The sequence below is a fragment of the Lactuca sativa genome, chromosome 7, assembly GCF_002870075.4.
Source record: "Lactuca sativa cultivar Salinas chromosome 7, Lsat_Salinas_v11, whole genome shotgun sequence".
In the NCBI taxonomy this organism is placed as follows: Eukaryota; Viridiplantae; Streptophyta; class Magnoliopsida; order Asterales; family Asteraceae; genus Lactuca; species Lactuca sativa.
In genome coordinates this window covers 46502658-46522528 of record NC_056629.2, presented here as the reverse complement: position 1 = coordinate 46522528, position 19871 = coordinate 46502658, and the positions used below count along the sequence as shown (strand labels likewise).

The 19871-nt window shown below is 36.2% G+C and overlaps 1 protein-coding gene and 1 long non-coding RNA gene across 2 annotated transcripts; one reads left to right on the top strand and one right to left on the bottom strand.

The window, feature by feature from the left end:
* Positions 1–948: 948 nt before the first annotated feature.
* Positions 949–3863, bottom strand: LOC111890745 (LRR receptor-like serine/threonine-protein kinase FLS2). The gene has a single exon (XM_042896352.2). It carries the CDS (start codon positions 3530–3532, stop codon positions 1082–1084), a length of 2451 nt encoding a protein of 816 aa, XP_042752286.1. The 5' UTR covers positions 3533–3863; the 3' UTR covers positions 949–1081.
* Positions 3864–6072: 2209 nt separating this feature from the next.
* On the top strand, positions 6073–7187 carry LOC128127119 (uncharacterized). The gene is made up of 3 exons (XR_008225170.1): positions 6073–6411; positions 6492–6676; positions 6755–7187. It is a non-coding gene; the product is annotated as an uncharacterized LOC128127119 (long non-coding RNA).
* Positions 7188–19871: the final 12684 nt, after the last annotated feature.

Below are 19871 nucleotides of genomic sequence, written 5' to 3'. Positions count from 1 at the left end.
TGATTCCCCCTATAGATATTAAAGAGGAGAACGCATGTTCCATGAAAATTTTGTACTACGACATGCTTAGACGACATGCCTTTTATGTCGAGTGCCCTCCATGTTTTTATTTTTTTTGTTCTGACAATAATTTTAAGGGAATACAAAAATGCGTGTCTTACATTCTTCAAATTTAGAAGAGATGACATTATTTTAGGATACACGTTTTTGCGTATCGTAAATCAATGCGTGTCATAGTTCGCGTGTCATTAAAGGCGTATATTCTAGTAGTGTTCTCTATTCGAAAATCTTAACATGGGATAAATGGATGATACCCACAACCACATAAAAGGAACATCATCTTCAACTGACAATCATAATTTAAAAAAAAAATAGAATTATCATACTCCACCATAAAAAGTATCTCCATTTTGAATAAATCATTCTAAGAATTTCATATCGACACATGTTGAAAAATTATGGTGCAACTTCCTCGCTTTGAAACCAGTTGTTGGGAAAATGGACTCATGGATCCCGAACAATCCTCCAATAACAATAATATATAAAATAAAAATACACAAGAATATAAGTAGAAACTACAAAAACTAATAAAAAAAACTACATGCCTCCAAAGAGAAAGATCTACTATATAGTAAATTGTTACAATCACATACGTACACTAATCTCTCAAGTCTCCCTCATAAGTTCTCATACTCTTCCAAAGTATTCATTAACGCTTTCTACACTTTAACACAAGATAAAAGGAAAGAACTAAAGAGTTCAAGTATATTTTGGTTGAGTGTCTTTCAAACCAAAGTCTTGGACTCTATTTATAAGTTTGGAATCCTCCCAAGTTTTCATCCTTGTAGCAATATGTGATGGGGGCATTATTCATTCTTTACCCAAAAGTCTCAAGAACTTAATGGTTTCTGACAGATTAATTTTTCCAAAAAAACAAAAACAAAAACAAAAAAACAAAACACAAATAAAAACTCGTTGACTCTACTGCTATGCATACATCATTTTCTGTCTTCTATGATCAAACCATTTTCAGCCTTGAAGAAAATTAATATATACTTTCACTCCAACAATTATTGCTTAATCAGAAAAAAATAACAAGTGATCCGAGTATTGAAAGAATCAATAGAGTCTTATTGGACAGTGAATGGTTTGATTTATTTGATGAGGCACATAACTTGGTGTTGTTGGTAAGACACAGAGATGGATTTCCCTGTAATGCAACTGCACTTGTATTTCTAAAAATACCGGTATCTGGAACACGTCCTTCAAGCTGATTGAAAGAAAGGTCGAGGTGTTTCAATACCAAAATGTTGCCAAAACTCTCGGGAATCAAACCCTTCATTTTATTGTGTGAAAGATCAACTGATGTAAGATCAACCAAATTCGCCATGCTTTCGGGAATGTCTCCATCCAACTGATTCTTTGAAAAATTTATGCTGGTAAGCTGATCAAGAGGAGGGAATATTTCTTGTGGAATACTACCAGAGAGCTGATTTCCAGACAAGTCAAGACTCTTCATGTTTATGCAGCTTTGAAGTGTCACTGGAATGCCTCCAGACAGATTATTGTTTGAGATGTCAATGGCTTCTACCATCTCAAGCTTTCCTAACTCAGTTGGGATGTTTCCTGTAAGAAAATTGTTGGAGAAGTTTAGATAGATCTGTAGATTCTTCATACCTGCAATCATGGACCCTGAAATCGACCCTGTGAGCGTGTTGTGTGAGAGGTCTATCAAAATCAACTTTTTAAGTTTTCTCATACTCTCTGGGATTGATCCATTAAACCTGTTTCCACTTACATCCAACAGAGAAAGCATCTCAAGCTTTGAAACAGAATCCAAAACCGAACCCACAAAATTATTGTTCATCAAGTAGAGTTCAGTCAGCTGTTTGAGCTCAAAGATTTCCTCTGGAATCTTTCCTTCAAGATTATTGTTACCCAACAAAAGGCTTTGAAGGTAGGAAATGTTTGAGAATTCTACAGGAATCGCACCAGAAAATTGGTTTTGTCCCAAGTTTAACAAGATTAAATTACTTAGGCTTCCGATTTCTCCTGGTAGGGACCCAGAAAAAGAATTACCATGAATTTGAAGTATTTGGAGATTATAAAGTTTTCCAATACTTGGTTTCAACAATCCAGAGAAATTGTTAAATGCAATATCCAAAACCACTAGACCTGAGCAATTGAAGAGGTCATCCGGGATTCTTCCCAACATTCTGTTGTTGCTAACAACTAGATATGTAAGATTTGATAACTTCTGTAAACCCTGAGGCAATTCTCCAGTCATCCTATTATTAGCAATATCTATCCGACGGATATTTGTGCAGTTTGTGATGCTCGATGGAATAGATCCCTCCAGAAGATTATTACTAAGAGACAAATTTCTCAGGTTATGAAGTGACCCGATGCTTGAAGGAATTACACCTGTGATGGAGTTTAAGCTAATTGTTAAGTATGTCAAATTGACCAACCTAGTTATGGATGCTGGAATCTCCCCCGTGAGACTGTTCTGATGAAGGGTCAGGGATTGAAGAGATTTCAGTGAACTTATATCAGAAGAAACATTCCCTGTTAAATTATTCCCTGAAAGCTGCAAAACCATTAATGACTGTAATTTGAATAACGAGTTTGGGATCGTGGAATTCAACTGATTTTTATACAACCGCAAAACCTGTAAGCCCATGAGATTTCCAAGCTCAGGAGGAATGCTTCCAACGAGCTTGTTGCTGTATAAATTAAGAGCTGATAGATTCGTGCAATCACCAATTTCAGGTGGTATTTTCCCAGAGAGTGAATTCTCAAACAACTGAAGAACTTGTAAATTTGAAAAATTTCCAATCTCTCTAGGAATGATACCAGTAAGTTGGTTTTGACTGAAATCAAGAGCTAGCAACTCTTTTAGATTGCCAACAGAAATAGGAATTGAGCCTTGTAAAAGGTTATTATAAGCTCCAAGTTGCTGAAGATTGATCAAATCACCAATTCTATCTGGGATTGAACCATTGAGTTTGTTGTCATCAAGGCTAAGTTCTAACATGGAAGTGATATTACACAAGCTTTCCGGAATGATTCCAGATAGTGAATTGTTTCCAAGGTCAAGTATTTGCAGATTCCGGAGGTTTCCGAGTTCCAATGGAATCGGCCCAGAGAGGGAGTTGGTGTAAAGGGAAAGTGTAATAAGTTGTGTGCAATATCCCAAGTGGGAAGGAATGTTTCCAGTTAATGAATTGTAAGAAAGATCAAGAACCTGGAGGCTGGAAAGGTTCCCAAGAAAGGGAGAGATTTGGCCTTTGAGCTGTGTTTGTTGAAGAGAAATGGAAACTACACGTTGTGAGATACCATCACATTGGATTCCGGTCCAGTTACAGTGGTGGATGGAATCAGCATTCCAATCCAGGAGTGCAGCAATTGGGTCATCTGTGATTGAGTTCTTGAAATGTTCCAAAGCATCAACTTCATCTTTTAAGCTAGAATCTGCAGATAGAACACCAAGTACCAGGAATGGTAAAAATACAAAGGTTTTGAATATCATTGATAACTTTGAAGTGGAGATAATTCTATGAGCATGAAGCTAGTTATATATTACTAAATATAGAAGTCCATGAAGCTAAATACAGTTAAGAAATTTTATTGACGTTATACACATATACTTATCCTGGTTGACTGGTTGTGTTCATATGGCAATTCAGCACTCCTATCATTATTCAACTTGATTCCAAAATCTATGTTAAAAAACCATTATGTTCATGCAAATACAAATAGAGGAAGAAAAAACAGCAATGGACACTTTGCAAATTCTAGTATTAACTATCGAACTTGTTATTATATTACAATTTACAACTGATACTTCAATTCATTAAGTTTTGATTAAAAGAAGAAAAAGAAAAAGAAAAAAAAAAGTAAAAGTAAAGAGCACAAGAAATACCAAGGTGTGATATATTTTTGCTTTTCAACAAATAACAAAATGAAAATACTTGTTATGGGTAGTCCATTATGACCTCAACTTGCATACTGATGGTTGATCGTTTAGTAACGAAGGTAACCACAATGCATTAAACTTATTAGAGTTTATCTTTCAAAAAAAAACTTATTAGAGTTTAATGGATTTGCACATTATCATTTTACTTACCATATAATTCTACATTAAATTTCATTTCGGAATATATATTTAATAGTTAAAAGCTTTTTTTTCCATTGAAAAGTTTATCAATTAAATGCCAAATGATTGAATGACAATTAGGCATCCTACCTCATTCAACTCTCTCATTGAACTATGCATCGTAGATGGTAGTCTTATGATTCCGTATCAGGGTGAAAGTGGGATTGAATTACAATTAGAATTAAATTATGGTAATCGGGTTGTGATGGAGAAATATGTATGGAACCATATTTAATGTGAATGTTTTGTGGCCCGCCATTAGCGCGGCTTCAGTAAATTTATTGGCAATATATAAGGGATATTATTCAAACCTTATAATATGTAGATCTGTAGATTATTAATATAAAAAGAGCGAATCAATGCATTTACGTCTTATATGGCAAGTGGATACTACTCTGTTTCTACTTGTGTCCTCACCAAACTATTTCAAGTTGCAAAAGTAAAGTTGTCACTTTCTTGGACGAATGTGATTCTACATCCACAATAAGGGTGTGTTCACATAATGGTATATTGAAATTTGAAGGTACTAAAATTACTTATGGGTTTCGTTAAATTAAATTTGTTTTTTTGTTTGTTTGCAAATTTGTCAAAGGAGTTTGAAAGTTGATTATTTAATAGGGATAATGACTTGAAAGGGTAACGAACTTTCGACTTTTGTCACATTTAGTCACTAAACTTTTTTTCGTTATCTATTGTCATTAAACTATTGAAACTGTTCACATTTTACCCTTATGACCGGCTGTTGCCGGTTATAAGGGTAAAATGTGAACAGTTTCAATAGTTCAATGGCAAATAGATAACGAAAAAAAGTTTAGTGACTAAATATGAACAAAATCGAAAGTTCGTTTCCCTTTAAAAAGTTCAATGACTAAATATGAACAAACTTTCTCTTGTATTATGTTTTAGCAAATTATTTATTTTTGTTAAATTGAAGCAGCATTTGTTGATGAAGAAATCTATGAAATAAAAAAAAAAAAAAAAAAAAAAAAAAAAAAAAACAGAACCCTGAAAATATATTTAAAAAAAACAAAAAACCAAAACCGAAATAAAAAACCACTGGTTTGACATTTTCCAAAATAAAAAATCAAAATTTCCAATCTGATTTTGGTTTTACAAAAAAATGAACCATTCTCACTGATGTGAATTATGACCATTAGTTTGGCATGCTGAATTTGTGACATCCCATGAATATGTAGTTACAACATCGTCTGAACTTAGGGATGAAAGTGGGTCCAAACCCGGACCCGATGGACCCGGACCCGGAAAACCCGGAACCGTTTAACGATATTTTTAAGAACCGGAAACCGGACCGGTTTATAGGAACCGGGTCCGGTTCGGTTCCGGGTTTGGTTCCGGGTAAAGTGGGTCTAGAACCGAAAAACCCGGAAATAGGAAAGTGGGTAAAGTAGAACCGGGTCAAATGGGTTTAGAACCGGAAAACCCGGATTTTTTTTTATTACCCATAATCTTTCAACCGTTATAAAAAAATGAACGAACAAAAAATTACATTTAAGTTATTAGGTTATTGACGACATTGATTTATTTAAAAATAAATAAATAAATAGATATAACAATATTGGTTTAAAAAAATTGACATTTAGATCATATCACAGTTACCTTAGGTAACTTACCTACGTGCCTTAGTAAACAATCTCAAGATAGTATAATATTATTAACGACAAATCGTATAATATGATTATGTATAATTTAATTGTACCATATAGCCAAATCGTATAATATGATTATGTATAATTTAATTTTCATAGTACCTAATGTCAGTGGTTTATTGATGTAGCCTTACTGCCTTATTTGATAAGTTGAGTAGCTGACCCATTTTTTTTTATCACTGTACGTTGATCTTTTTTTTTTTTTTTTTTTTTTTTTTTTTTTTTTTAAAGAAATTATATCTTTGACTATTGGATAATTTATTTTGGATTGTGTGTTTTAATTTAAGATATGTTGAAATTCTAAATTGTTAGTTATTTATTTATTTGCAACCATACTAACTTGTTTTTTTGCATCTTTGACCTTCAAGGCTTCAACTTTGAAAATTTGAACATAAAAGCAATAGACAATTTTTTTGACATTAGCAATCTTTTAATTTTCATGTTTTGTCAACATCTCACAACTTCTCATTATAAATAGGCCCTTCCACCTCTACATTTTCATTTAACTTATTATTCTCTAAGTTGAAGGTTTTGAGTTGTTTTTTCTTTTCAAGAACATTCATGGAAGCTAACCTCCCAATTCAAGTATGTTTCTTTTTAATTTTACATGCTTTAAATCTACCTAGATTTTTTTTACTTAATTTGTTTAGCATTTGAATTTGAAGGAGAGGTCCACGTGTTGGCAACATTTTGATATGTTGTGGGTAGTAGAAAATGATGGGGTTGAACGAAGGCAAGTAAGGTGTAAGTATTGTTTCGCTACACTTAAAGCCGATCCATCAAGACACGGTACAAGTAGTCTTAATAAACATTGTCGTACGTGTGCCAAAAATCCGAATAATATAGCTAGGTAATAAGTTTTGTGCTTTTAATTTATTTGGTAACATTTTTTTAATACTAAATATGTTTATTTTTGTTTTATGTATAGAGATTGAAGATGCGTTAACTCGACAAGATGGTCAAGGAATAAGTGTTGTTTTGTTCTTAATTGTTTAAGAATTTTGATTTGAATTGTTTTGAATATTAGACTTTGATTTTGAATTGTTCAATAGGTACCATGAACTTGGACCCAACCATTGTCCCCTTCTTCGCTTGTGTTATGTTCTTTTCATTGTTATTTTACCACAACATGGATAAAAAGAAACATTCATTAAAATGATTATTAAAAATGACGAAAGTCATTGATTAAAATAAAAGTAATAAAAAAATAATAAAGTGGAATGTGGATGTGCATGCATTGATTAAAATATCATTCATTTATACTTGTTTACACCCACATGCACAATTGCACAGTACCAAACAAGTAAATTTGATTCAAGTTCAAAAACATTAATCAACCAAAACAAACACTTACAAACCAATAATCATTTATCGACAAAAAAAAACAAAAATAGTATAACTACTCGTTAATATCTATCGGCCTTTTTCCATTTCCATTTTGGGTGCGTATGGCGTCTTCCAACTCTAATACATATCATAAAAAAAATTAATATGAAAGTTAGCATATAACCAATGTTTTGTTATTAGATAATAAAATGAATTTGTTTGTTACCTTTAGCTATGTCATCATCTTTAAGAATATCATCGATGTTGTCAACAATTGGCTTCTTTGATTTCCTCACCCAATCTTGGGTGCAAACCAAAGCCTCTATTATAGGTGCGGACAAGTTTGCTCGGTAACTATCAATTATGCGACCGCTTGTACTAAAAGCGGACTCGGAAGCCACGGTAGATATTTGAATGCCCAAAAGATCTAATAACATAAACATATAATGTTAAATTATACTACATTATAATAAAAAAATATAAGTAATTAAAATTATACCTTTTGCCATCCGCGAGAGAATTGGGTAACGAGATGCGTTATTTTTCCACCAAACCAATATATCAAAGTCCTTAACGCCTTGGGTTTGTCCTTTGTTCAAGTATCGTGTTAATTCCGTTTCCTTTGAAGCCGATGAATTCACCGATTGAGCAAAATAGTCACCCACAAAGTCGTCATCATCATCAATATGCACAGTATCTTGACTACCACCGGTTTCAAATGGTACATTAGAGTTGGTATTGTAACAATTAAAAAAGTTCTCAAATCTCGATTCAATATCCTTGATTAAAGACTTAGTCTTCGCAGTAATATCTAATTCGGAAAGGGGTTTATTTTCCGGCATCTTGTACTTGATCAATGTTTCAAAAGCATGTCTAAGAAATTATGTCTTCATTCGCGGATCCAAGATAGTCGCAAAGTACATGTAGTCATTCAAATTTTCAAAATCTCCCCAATACTTCTCATATTTGTCTATCATATCCTTCCCAATTGAATAAAATCGTTTGTTTTTTGACCAAACCCGTATATGTTTGTAAATGCCACATACTTCTCCAAAAAACCGATTTGCCAATGGTTTTGAAGTCGTCGACACCAATTCTGTTTTCACCTTGAACTTCTCAAGAAAGGAGACCATTGCTCGACAAGTTACAAAATCTTCACTCACGGGGGTTACCACATCTCATGCAAAGGAACGATCTATCAAAAAAATGTTACAAAAGAAAAATTAATATATCATTTTGGAGGGTTGTAACTTACTCAAAACACATGCAAATTAGGTGTTTCCAAAGTCTATAGCTATTGCCAAACAATGAACTATAATTTAAAAAAAAAATCAGCCCAAACGGACTCATAACGAAGTAGATATGACAGCTTAAAGTTAACGAAAAATTCTAAAATAATGTTGTTAACATATTCAAAACAGCTTTGATATATCATTTTTGGAGGGCTGTAACTTACTCAAAACACATGCAAATTAGGTGTTTCCAAAGTCTATAACTATTGCCAAACAATGAACTATAATTTTAAAAAAAAATCAGCCCAAACGGACTCATAACGAAGTAGATATGACAGCTTAAAGTTAACGAAAAATTCTAAAATAATGCTTTTAACATATTCAAAACAGCTTTGATATATCATTTTTGGAGGGCTGTAACTTACTCAAAACACATGCAAATTAGGTGTTTCCAAAGTCTATAGCTATTGCCAAACAATGAACTATAATTTAAAAAAAAAAATCAGCCCAAACGGACTCATAACGAAGTAGATATGACAGCTTAAAGTTAACGAAAAATTCTAAAATAATGCTGTTAACATATTCAAAACAGCTTTGATATATCATTTTTGGAGGGCTGTAACTTACTCAAAACACATGCAAATTAGGTGTTTCCAAAGTCTATAACTATTGCCAAACAATGAACTATAATTTAAAAAAAAATCAGCCCAAACGGACTCATAACGAAGTAGATATGACAATTTAAATAGAGCTAAAAATTCAGCAAGAATGCAGAAAAAAAAAATTACCTTCCATTTCATACTCATAGAAAGCTTTTTCTAAATCCACCGCGATCTTCAATAAGTCGTAAGTTGAGTTCCAACGAGTGGGACAATCGTTGCACAAAAATTTGGTTGATTCCACCCCGACGGCTTTCATGCACTTTTTAAATAGAGCAATCCGTTGTGTGGACTTTCTAATATATCTTACGGCGTCTTGCAAACATTTAACACTCTCGTCATTTTTATTCATCCCGTCTCTCACAATTAGATTGATAATGTGTGCCATACACCTAATGTGAAAGTGTTTTCCTTCATTGTACAAGTTTGGTAATTTGTTTTTTAGAAACTCTATTGCTTTGTCATTTGAACTTGCATTATCAACCGTACAAGTCATGACATTTTTAATACCCCACCCTTGAATACATTTCAACACTTCTTTTCCGATATCTTCCCCCCGTTGACTATCTAATTCTTTAAAGTTGATTATCCTTTTGTGCATCTCCCAATTATCATCAATAAAGTGTGCGGTAATGACAATATAATGCACCCTTTTACTCGGACTTGTCCAACAATCGGTGGTCAAATGAATTGTGTTAAGTGGATTACATAAGAATGTTACCAACTTATTTCTTTCTTCTTGATAATAAAGTGACACTTTTTTTGAAATTGTTGTTCGACAAGGTACAATCACCTTCCCGTTTAGTGCGTTTGTGTATTCATAAAAGGCCTCATTTTCTACAAATTTAAAAGGTAGACCACCCACTACAAATAAATTCAACATAGCCTTTTTAATTCGTTTGTCGTCATGTTTCCAAATGCTAACACTACCCTCCCCGGTTGGTTCTTTTTTAAATTGTAATGTTTGTTGGTTTTTCAAATTCTCGGGGTTTTTTTTACAATTCTTTGCATGCTTATTTAAGCTAGACGTACCGGTATTATTCCCGTCGGCTTTGAGAGCCCTCTCGCACCATTTGCACTTTCCATGCCGAACTCCATCAATAAAAATCTTCTCAAATGATTTCCAACAATCGGACCTTGTTTTGCCTACTCTTTTTCTCTTTTGTGTTGGTTCCTCATTGATTTCTTGTTGAGTGTTGTCAACAAACACCTCGTCATCATCAAACTACAATAAATAACAATAAAAACACAATTAAAATACAATAACACAACTTAATAACAATAACACAAAAAGTAAGAGTGATCAATTTATGAATATATTTATTTATGATTGTTTTTGGATGTGTTAGTCAAAAAGATATGGAGAGACTTCACTTGGCCAAAACGTGAACACGATTTTGAAGACACCTCACATACCACTAAAAATTCAAACTACTTGAATAGACACCTTGACCATCTGCACTTTGTGTAATAATATATTTGAGTGCCTAATTATTTTAATTATGCAAATAAACATAAAACAAAATCGGTTTTTGAAACTTAAAAAAAACATGCTACATAACGTGAATAACCCATTCAATTTCAAACAACATATCATATCTGATGAGATACATTCAATTTCAAACAACATATCATATCTGATGAGATACTTTGATCTAGGTCTTCAAAAATATATAAAGTTATCAAGATTAGGATCTCAAATCCAGTATGCATTGTAATTTGACAACTTACTTGTGTAGCTTCATTGTTATCTACCCAATTGTCCACCATTGGCCTTTAATTGATTGTAGGAGATTGATTTGAAGTTCAATTGGGAATGATTGTAGGAAATTGATTTGATGATTGTCGACTTGAATGATGTACTGATGAATATCGATTGAAATATCGATTGAAGTATCGGCTTTTTTGACTGAGGCTTCGGTTTCTTTATCAGCGCAAATCGAGTTAGGAACTGAAATACTAAATGATGCGAGTGGATGAAAATCGATTGAAGAACTGGATGAAACTCGATTGAAGAAACTGGATGAAAATCGATGACTTTATTTGATGATCTTCTGTGAGCGATAAATCGTAAAATTGAAAATCGATTGCATTTTTTTTTATTAGCTTCCGACGTTTACGAACTTGGAGGGCATGGGGACAAAACTAATCACATTCCGGTTCCAAATCTATACCGGGTCTACATCTTAATTGGTTCTTTGGCCCACTAAACCCGGACCCGGTCCATTTAACCCGGTTCTGGTTTTTTTAACAAATCCGGTTAAAAAACCCGGAATAACCGAACCCGTTAGACCCATACCCGAAATACCCGGAACCCGGATAAGAGTAATTTTGAAACCCAATACCCGGACCGTTTAAGCATTTTCCGGTTATACCGGTTCCGGTTCCGGTCCGGTTCCGGTTCCGGTCCGGTTTTTCGGTTCCAAAACTCATCCCTATCTGAACTCGTAATTCATAGTAAGGGGTTAGAGTATTATCGCATGAATACGTAGTTACAACATCGCCTGAACTCGTAATTCATCACCTACAGGTTATGGGCCTGCTGGTGTTTCCACTGAGTTGTCTAGAATAGTCCGTGGTCGCCATCTATACTCTGATAGATGACTACATCGCCACATTATCGGTTAAGGTTATGGTGTCTCCTTTCATCCTACATCACATATTCATCATCATCGATTTACCTAATTATCATCACCTTTCTATCATCTCCTATCTCTCATCATTTTATTTCATCACACACCAACTATTTCATCTACCCATGTTTCATCCGCAACATATTTGTAGATATAAAATAAATATACCGTTTAAATCTTTTAAAACATGTATAAAATTGTTCATCCAGCATAGACAACAAGTATTTAAATAATATGCACACATAGCACGTAATTTATATAAAATACTTCATATCTATGTGTAAGATGATAATAACTATATATACCATAAAAATCCCATAAATGCTTCCTAACTTCGAACCCCAAGGTTTACTCTACTAAAGCTTCATATTCTCGGCTCTCTGGACCTAGAAGGGTCCAGATCTATCACACCAAAAACCTCAAGATAGCTCTTCCTTTCACTCTACACACTCAAGCTCGCTAGGGTTCTCACTTATGGGAAAGGTAGTCGCAATTGAAGGTCATAAGTGCCTTTAAGTATGGCTCGGGCCCAAAGATTTAGGGTTTCTACCAACAACGCGGACTCGTCGAGTCGCCTCACCGACTCGTCGAGTCCATTCATTAATCCGAGTCATCAGTCGCGACCTTACTTGACGAGTTGAGGCATCAACTCGTCGAGTCTCTCTTCTTAACTCAAAAGAAAAATACTTAAATTATGATACCTGGAAATCCGGATGTTACATTTTGTTTTTTTTTTTTTATTTCATAGATAATTTGCTAAAACATAACACAATAGGAAGTTTGTTCACATTTAGTCATTGAACTTTTTAGAGGGAAACGAACTTTCGATTTTGTTCACATTTAGTCACTAAACTTTTTTTCGTTGTCTATTTGCCACTAAACTATTGAAACTGTTCACATTTTACCCTTATGACCGGTAACAGCCGGTCATAAGGGTAAAATATGAACAGTTTCAATAGTTCAATGGCAAATAGATAACGAAAAAAAGTTTAGTGACTAAATGTGACAAAAGTCGAAAGTTTGTTACCCTTTCAAGTCATTATCCCTATTTAATATGACCAAAATACTGTTTAGTTGATTTTTTGTAACATATATTATTTTTAATAAAAAATGAGAAAACTTTAATTAATTAAACTCTTACCCATTGAAATCTATGTAGGTGTCAACAAGTGCATGCATGTGTGGATAGAGGGGTGGGGTCGTGTAATGTCACAAAATTTCAAATAAATTTAAACTTTTTAAACTTTTTATATTTATTAAAATTTCCATCAAATCTGTTAGTTAACCAATACTGTTAGTTTCAAACATCCAAATTAATATTTTAAAACATATTTTTAATAAAACAAATCCATTTACAACTCAACCAACAATGAAATAGTAATAGTCATAAAACCCATATCAGTCTTCTGTGACAAGGATCCACTCTTCAACTGTGCCAAGCTAATCCTTTACTCTTATTCGTACCTAATGTACCTGTAATAGTTATTTATAAATGAAAGGGTAACCACGAAGCTTAGTGAATCCAACACAACATAACATTATAAGCATTATACCCTACTCCTACTTATCATTTCATCATCAATCATCAATCATACAAGCATACATATAACATAAACATCAAAATCATACAACTCCGGCCTATTTAGAAACACATCCTAAACAACATCCAAATAAGGACTTGGCATTTCTGCCTTTGGTCCACAGACTTAGCATTTTCAACTTCGGTTCCTCTAACTTGGCATAATGGCCTTCGATCAGTCTGACTATCAATCACATAATTCCTAGTTGGATCCAAACCAATAGTAGCATATAATACCCTAAATTTATGAAGCGAGGAACTCACCTCTAACACCAAAAGCACCCTCCAAAGTAGCCCGAGTCCCCCTTACACCAGGTCAACCATCTTAATAATAGCAAATAGAGTTAAGTTACGGCTACTTTGATACCCCAAATATACAAATGGCATATGGGTTAGATTTCATATTTTTACATAAAAGTTATGGTCTCCTTAAACCTCATATTAGGCAAAGCAGTATTACATGTAGGTTGTTCAGGTCAATACCTTTTCAGGACTACTCACACGCCTTCATACAATTTCTCTACAATTCACTACTAGCAAAACAACATTTTGCGACATGCAATGCATGTCGTAAAATGCTCAAATGACGTGCAAATATGTGTCAAGGAAGGCCCTGTCATAACGAGAGACAACACACTTTTTCATGTCGTCTATTTACGACATGCATTTACGACATGTAGTTATGACACGCAATGTGTATCAAGGAAGACCCTGTCATAAAGGAAGACGACATGCATTTGCGTGTCGTAACCTTACGACGCGCGTGTTTATGACATGCAATGCGTATCAAGGAAGCCCTTGTCATAAATTAAGATGACACACATTTGCGTGTCATAATGATGCGGGCCCTAGTGTGGAGGATCGGGCCCTTGCGTTCCTAGAGGCCCACGATCGTGTAACTAAAGGGGCTTCACGAAAATGGCCATAACTTTGGCTATGAATCTCCGTTTCGGGCCTACGACCAGTCAAATCGAAGCTTGGAGCAAGGAGCACGTCTAGATAAGTCCCCAAAGGGGACTTACCCATTTTTGAGTCCAGAAATCGCTTTCTAAATGGAGTTATGAGCAATTTTGTTATTTTTCCTTAATTTTTGGGTTTTGTTTTTGGGTTTGTATTTGGCCCATGGACTTTTAGGGTTTCATTTTAATTTCTGCTTCTTATTTAACTGTTTTTGATGTAATTTGGATGGTCAATCATCAATTTTATGAACTTTCGATTTTCTCCCAAATTCTGTGTGTTAACCCAGATTTTGAAGCCAATCCCATGGTATTCGTAGAATCAACGTGGTTTTGAAGAGATTGTCCTGGCTATTCTTTTAGAATCAACAGGTTCATTCTTGGTTATCTTTGTGTTGTTTTTTTTTTGCGCTGCATCAGTTGGTATCAGAGCCGAATTCCTGGTTCAAAATGCCTCCGAGGAGAAACAGGACGCCCGCTAATGTTCATGAGCAAGAGCTAGAAGAACGTATTATGGCACGAATGGAGGAGAGGATGGATCAAATGGTTGACCAACTAACTGATAGGATGGTCGAACTGATGAATCGAGGAGGGCAAAGGTCTCGAACACATTCTCAAGTGGAAGATGGTGAATTTGGGAACCCGTTTGGCGGCAGCGACGGTTCATATTCTGAAGATGATCTAGAAAGGCGGCCAAGGCGTGATCATAGAGGTGACAATAGGCGTTGGGAGGCCGGAATGAGAATTGATATCCCAGAATTCGACGGGGTCAGTTTGAATCCAGAGGGGTTCATCGACTGGTTGGCTACTGTTGAGGAAGTTTTTGAGTTCAAAGAAGTCCCTGAAAACAAAAGAGTGTCATTGATTGCTACCAGGCTACGTGGTAGGGCATCTGCATGGTGGCAACAACTGAAACTGACACGAGACAGGCTCGGAAAGTCAAAGGTCGTGACTTGGAGGAAGATGAAAAGTGTTTACGATCCAACTTCCTACCCCATAATTTTCAAAGGTTGATGTACCAACGGTTGCAAAATCTAAAGCAGGGTGCCAAATCAGTTGACGATTACACAACTGAGTTCTACCAATTGATTGCCCGAAACGATATCCAGGAGACAGAGGAACAACTCGTTGCTCGATATATTGGGGGTCTACGGGTCCAAATCATGAACTCTGTAAATATGTTTGACCCGGTATCTATTTCTAAAGCGCACCAACGGGCGTTGGCTTTTGAGAAACAAAGTCGTCGGGTGGGCGGTTCGTCTTCAACTGCCAATATTGGAGGAAGTCCCGGGACGGGTGGTATGGTACCCCGTGTTATGCCTAATCAACAAAGACCGACATCTAACAGTGTTGGACCAAATCCTAGGACAACTATTAGTAACAGCTTGAAGTGTTTTAGTTGTGGGGAGACAGGTCACCGACAATCAGAGTGTAAGAAGGTCGGAAAACGTCATTTGTTTGCTGAGCAAGATGATTGGCAAAATGATGATGCCGGTGAAAATTACGAAGATCCCCCTGTGTATGACGAAGAGCATCAATGCGAGGAGGAAGTTGTAACTGGAGATGTGGGGGTAAATTTGGTGGTAAGGCGGTCTTGTTTTACACCAAAAGTTGTTGGTGATGATTGGCTCAAACACAACATCTTTCAGTCGACATGTACTATTTTGGGAAAGGTTTGTACTTTTGTTATTGATTCAGGAAGTTGTGATAACCTTATATCTGAAGAAGCAGTTCAAAAGTTGGCTTTGAAAACAGAAAATCGCCCTAATCCTTACAAGCTACAGTGGCTTAAGAAGGGTGGCGAGGTCACTGTATCTAAACAAGCCCTTGTTCAATTTTCTGTTGGTACCACATATAAAGATGATGTGTGGTGTGATGTGGTTGCTATGGATGCATGTCATTTGTTGTTGGGCAGACCTTGGGAGTATGATCGTAACATAGATCATAACGGGCGGACTAACACTTACAGTTTCTTGTTTGGTGGTGTGAAGATAACATTGGTTCCCAGTAAGCCAAATGAGCCAGTTCCGAGACCTTCAGGTACTCTACTAACCCTTAATCAGTTTGAAGACGAGTTGGAGGCGGAAGGTGAAATTTTTGTATTGCTCGGGAAGGAAGTCGCTAAGGAGATTGAAATTCCTGAGGCTATGGTTCCTCTGCTCAAGGAATTCGCTGATGTTTTCCCTAATGAATTACCTGATGGTTTGCCACCTTTACGTGACATCCAACATCATATTGATTTACAACCAGGAGCTCAGTTGCCTAATAGGCCACATTACAGAATGAGTCCCGGAGAGCATGAGGAGTTGCGACGACAAGTGGAGGATTTGATTTCAAAAGGTCATATTCGGGAGAGCATGAGCCCGTGTGTTGTTCCTGCTTTGTTGAATCCTAAAAAGGATGGTACTTGGCGTATGTGTGTTGATAGTCGCGCCATCAATAAGATCACGGTGAGGTATAGATTTCCAATTCCTCGACTTGATGACCTACTTGACCAGATTAGCGGTGCCTCTATCTTTACGAAACTGGACTTGAAGAGCGGGTATTATCAGATTTGACTTAGGCTTGGGGATGAGTGGAAGACTACCTTCAAGACTCGTGAAGGATTGTATGAGTGGTTGGTGATGCCTTTCGGTTTATCAAACGCTCCTAGTACATTTATGCGTGTGATGAACCAGTTGTTCAGGCCCTTTATTGGTAAATTTGTAGTCGTTTATTTTGATGACATACTTATTTACAGTGCTACTTTTGGTGAGCATGTCAACCATGTGAGGCAGGTTTTGACTGTACTTCGACGGGATAGTTTGTACGCAGCTATGAAGAAATGTGTGTTTATGGTTCCTAAAGTCTTGTTCTTGGGGTACGTTGTTTCTGGGGAAGGAATACAGGTGGACAAGTCTAAAGTAGCAGCTGTCAGACAATGGACAAGTCCAAATACCGTCACTGAAGTTCGAAGCTTTCATGGCCTTGCTTCATTCTATAGGAGGTTTATTCCAAACTTTAGTTCTATTATGGCACCGGTGACTGATTGTATGAAAGGGAAGACCTTTACTTGGACCGAAGCAGCAGAATCAGCTTTCCAATTAGTAAAAGAGAAGCTTACTACATCACCGATTCTTGTATTGCCAGACTTTTCTCAAGTGTTTGAATTACACACGGATGCTTCCAAGGTTGGGATTGGAGCAGTTCTAAGTCAAGGAGGACGACCGGTTGCCTATTTTAGTGAGAAGTTGACGAGGCCAAAGCTGCGTTATAGCACTTATGATGTTGAGTTCTATGCAGTGGTCCAAGCTGTAAAGCATTGGCGCCATTATCTATTTCATAAGGAATTTGTTTTGTTCACAGATCATGATTCATTAAGACATATTCGTAGTCAAGATAAGGTGTCACACAAACATGGGAGGTGGATGTCGTTCTTGGAAAAATTCACTTTCGTGGTTAAACACAAGTCTGGGATGTCAAATCGGGTGGCTGATGCATTGAGTCGGAGGAGTAATTTGCTAGTTTCCATGAGGGTTGGTGTGCCGGGGATGGATGTCCTCATGGAGCAGCTAACGGTTGATCCTTATTTTTTTTTGTTCTGCAGGGTATACAATCTGGACAGATGTCTGATTTTCTACTGCATGAAGGTTTTCTTTTCAAAGGCAATCAATTGTGCATCCCTGATTCAAGTCTCCGCCTTCAAATCATTAGGGAGCTGCATGGTGAAGGGCATGTCGGCCAAGATCGCACTTTACAGTTGGTACAATCATCTTATTTTTGGCCTACAATGCGCAAGGAGGTGGATAGATATGTTAAACGGTGCCGAATCTGTCAGGTGTCAAAGGGCACATCTACCAATGCAGGACTCTATATGCCTTTGTCTGTTTCATCACAACCTTGGGTAGACATCAGTATGGATTTTGTGTTGGGTTTACCACATACTCAATGGGGAAATGATTCAATATTTGTGGTTGTTGATCGTTTTTCTAAGATGGTGCACTTTATTCCATGCAAAAAGACGACGGATGCAGTTAATGTGGCCCAGTTATTCTTTCGAGACGTCTACCGTTTGCATGGATTACCGTCTTCTATTGTATCAGATCGAGACACTAGGTTTTTGAGTCATTTTTGGCGCAGCCTATGGAAAATGGTGAACACTCAGCTCAATTTTAGTAGTGCATATCATCCTCAAACGGATGGCCAAACAGAGGTTGTCAATCGATCCCTTGGTAATATTTTGCGGTGTTTAGTGGGTGATCATGTGAAGTCCTGGGATCAGAAGCTTTGTCAAGCTGAGTTTGCTCATAATCATGCTATCAACCGAAGTACTGGATATAGTCCATTCCAGGTGGTCTATTCTGTTCAGCCACGGGGACCACTTGATTTGATGTCACTGCCTGTTTCTAGGGTTGTTCCAAAGAAAGTGCAGGATTTTGTTGGAGGACTACATGATGTTCATAGGGTTGTTCATGACAACTTGGTCCGAGCTAACTCCAAGTACAAGCAAGATGCAGATAAAAAACGCAGACAAGTTGATTTTGAAGTAGGTGACTTTGTTTGGGCTGTTTTGACTAAAGATCGTTTTTCGGTTGGTGAGTACAACAAGCTATCAGCTAAGAAGATTGGACCAGTGGAGATTGTGGAGAAGATTAATTCCAATGCTTACCGTCTACAGTTGCCAAGCCACATTCGTTGTTCCGATGTATTCAATGTAAAGCATTTGCTTCCTTATTATGGGGATTCTTCTAATGATGACCATGGTGCACATTCGAGGTCGAATTTTGTCTACCCGGGAGGGGATGATGCGGGCCCTAGTGTGGAGGATCGGGCCCTTGCGTTCCTAGAGGCCCACGATCGTGTGACTAAAGGGGCTTCACGAAAATGGCCATAAATTTGGCTACGAATCTCCGTTTCGGGCCTACGACCAGTCAAATCGAAGCTTGGAGCAAGGAGCACGTCTAGATAAGTCCCCAAAGGGGACTTACCCATTTTTGAGTCCAGAAATCGCTTTCTAAATGGGGTTATGAGCAATTTTGTTATTTTTCCTTAATTTTTGGGTTTTGTTTTTGGGTTTGTATTTGGCCCATGGACTTTTAGGGTTTCATTTTAATTTTTGCTTCTTATTTAACTGTTTTTGATGTAATTTGAATGGTCAATCATCAATTTTATGAACTTTCGATTCTCTCCCAAATTCTGTGTGTTAACCCAGATTTTGAAGCCAATCCCATGGTATTCGTAGAATCAACGTGGTTTTGAAGAGATTGTCCTGGCTATTCTTTTAGAATCAACAGGTTCATTCTTGGTTATCTTTGTGTTGTTTTTTTTGCGCTGCATCACATAAACTTCAGTAACCATTTACGATATGCATTTACGACACGTCTTTACGATACTCATTTACGGATAATACAAAAATATGTAAACAAATATATACCAAAACAATCAATTCATCCAATAACATCATGTCAAAAAATTGTAATACACTGATATTAAGGGGATCTAATTATACATTGTTATTGAGAGGTTTTCCCTAACTATATGACCTAATACTACATTGCGTATCAATGAACACCTTCTGCAAAGTAATGTTATACAAACTAAAAAGATATACACAAAGATCACAAACATCAAATTCCAACTAAGTAGAGTTGCAAATACTTGTGAAAAAAAATTAATATGCT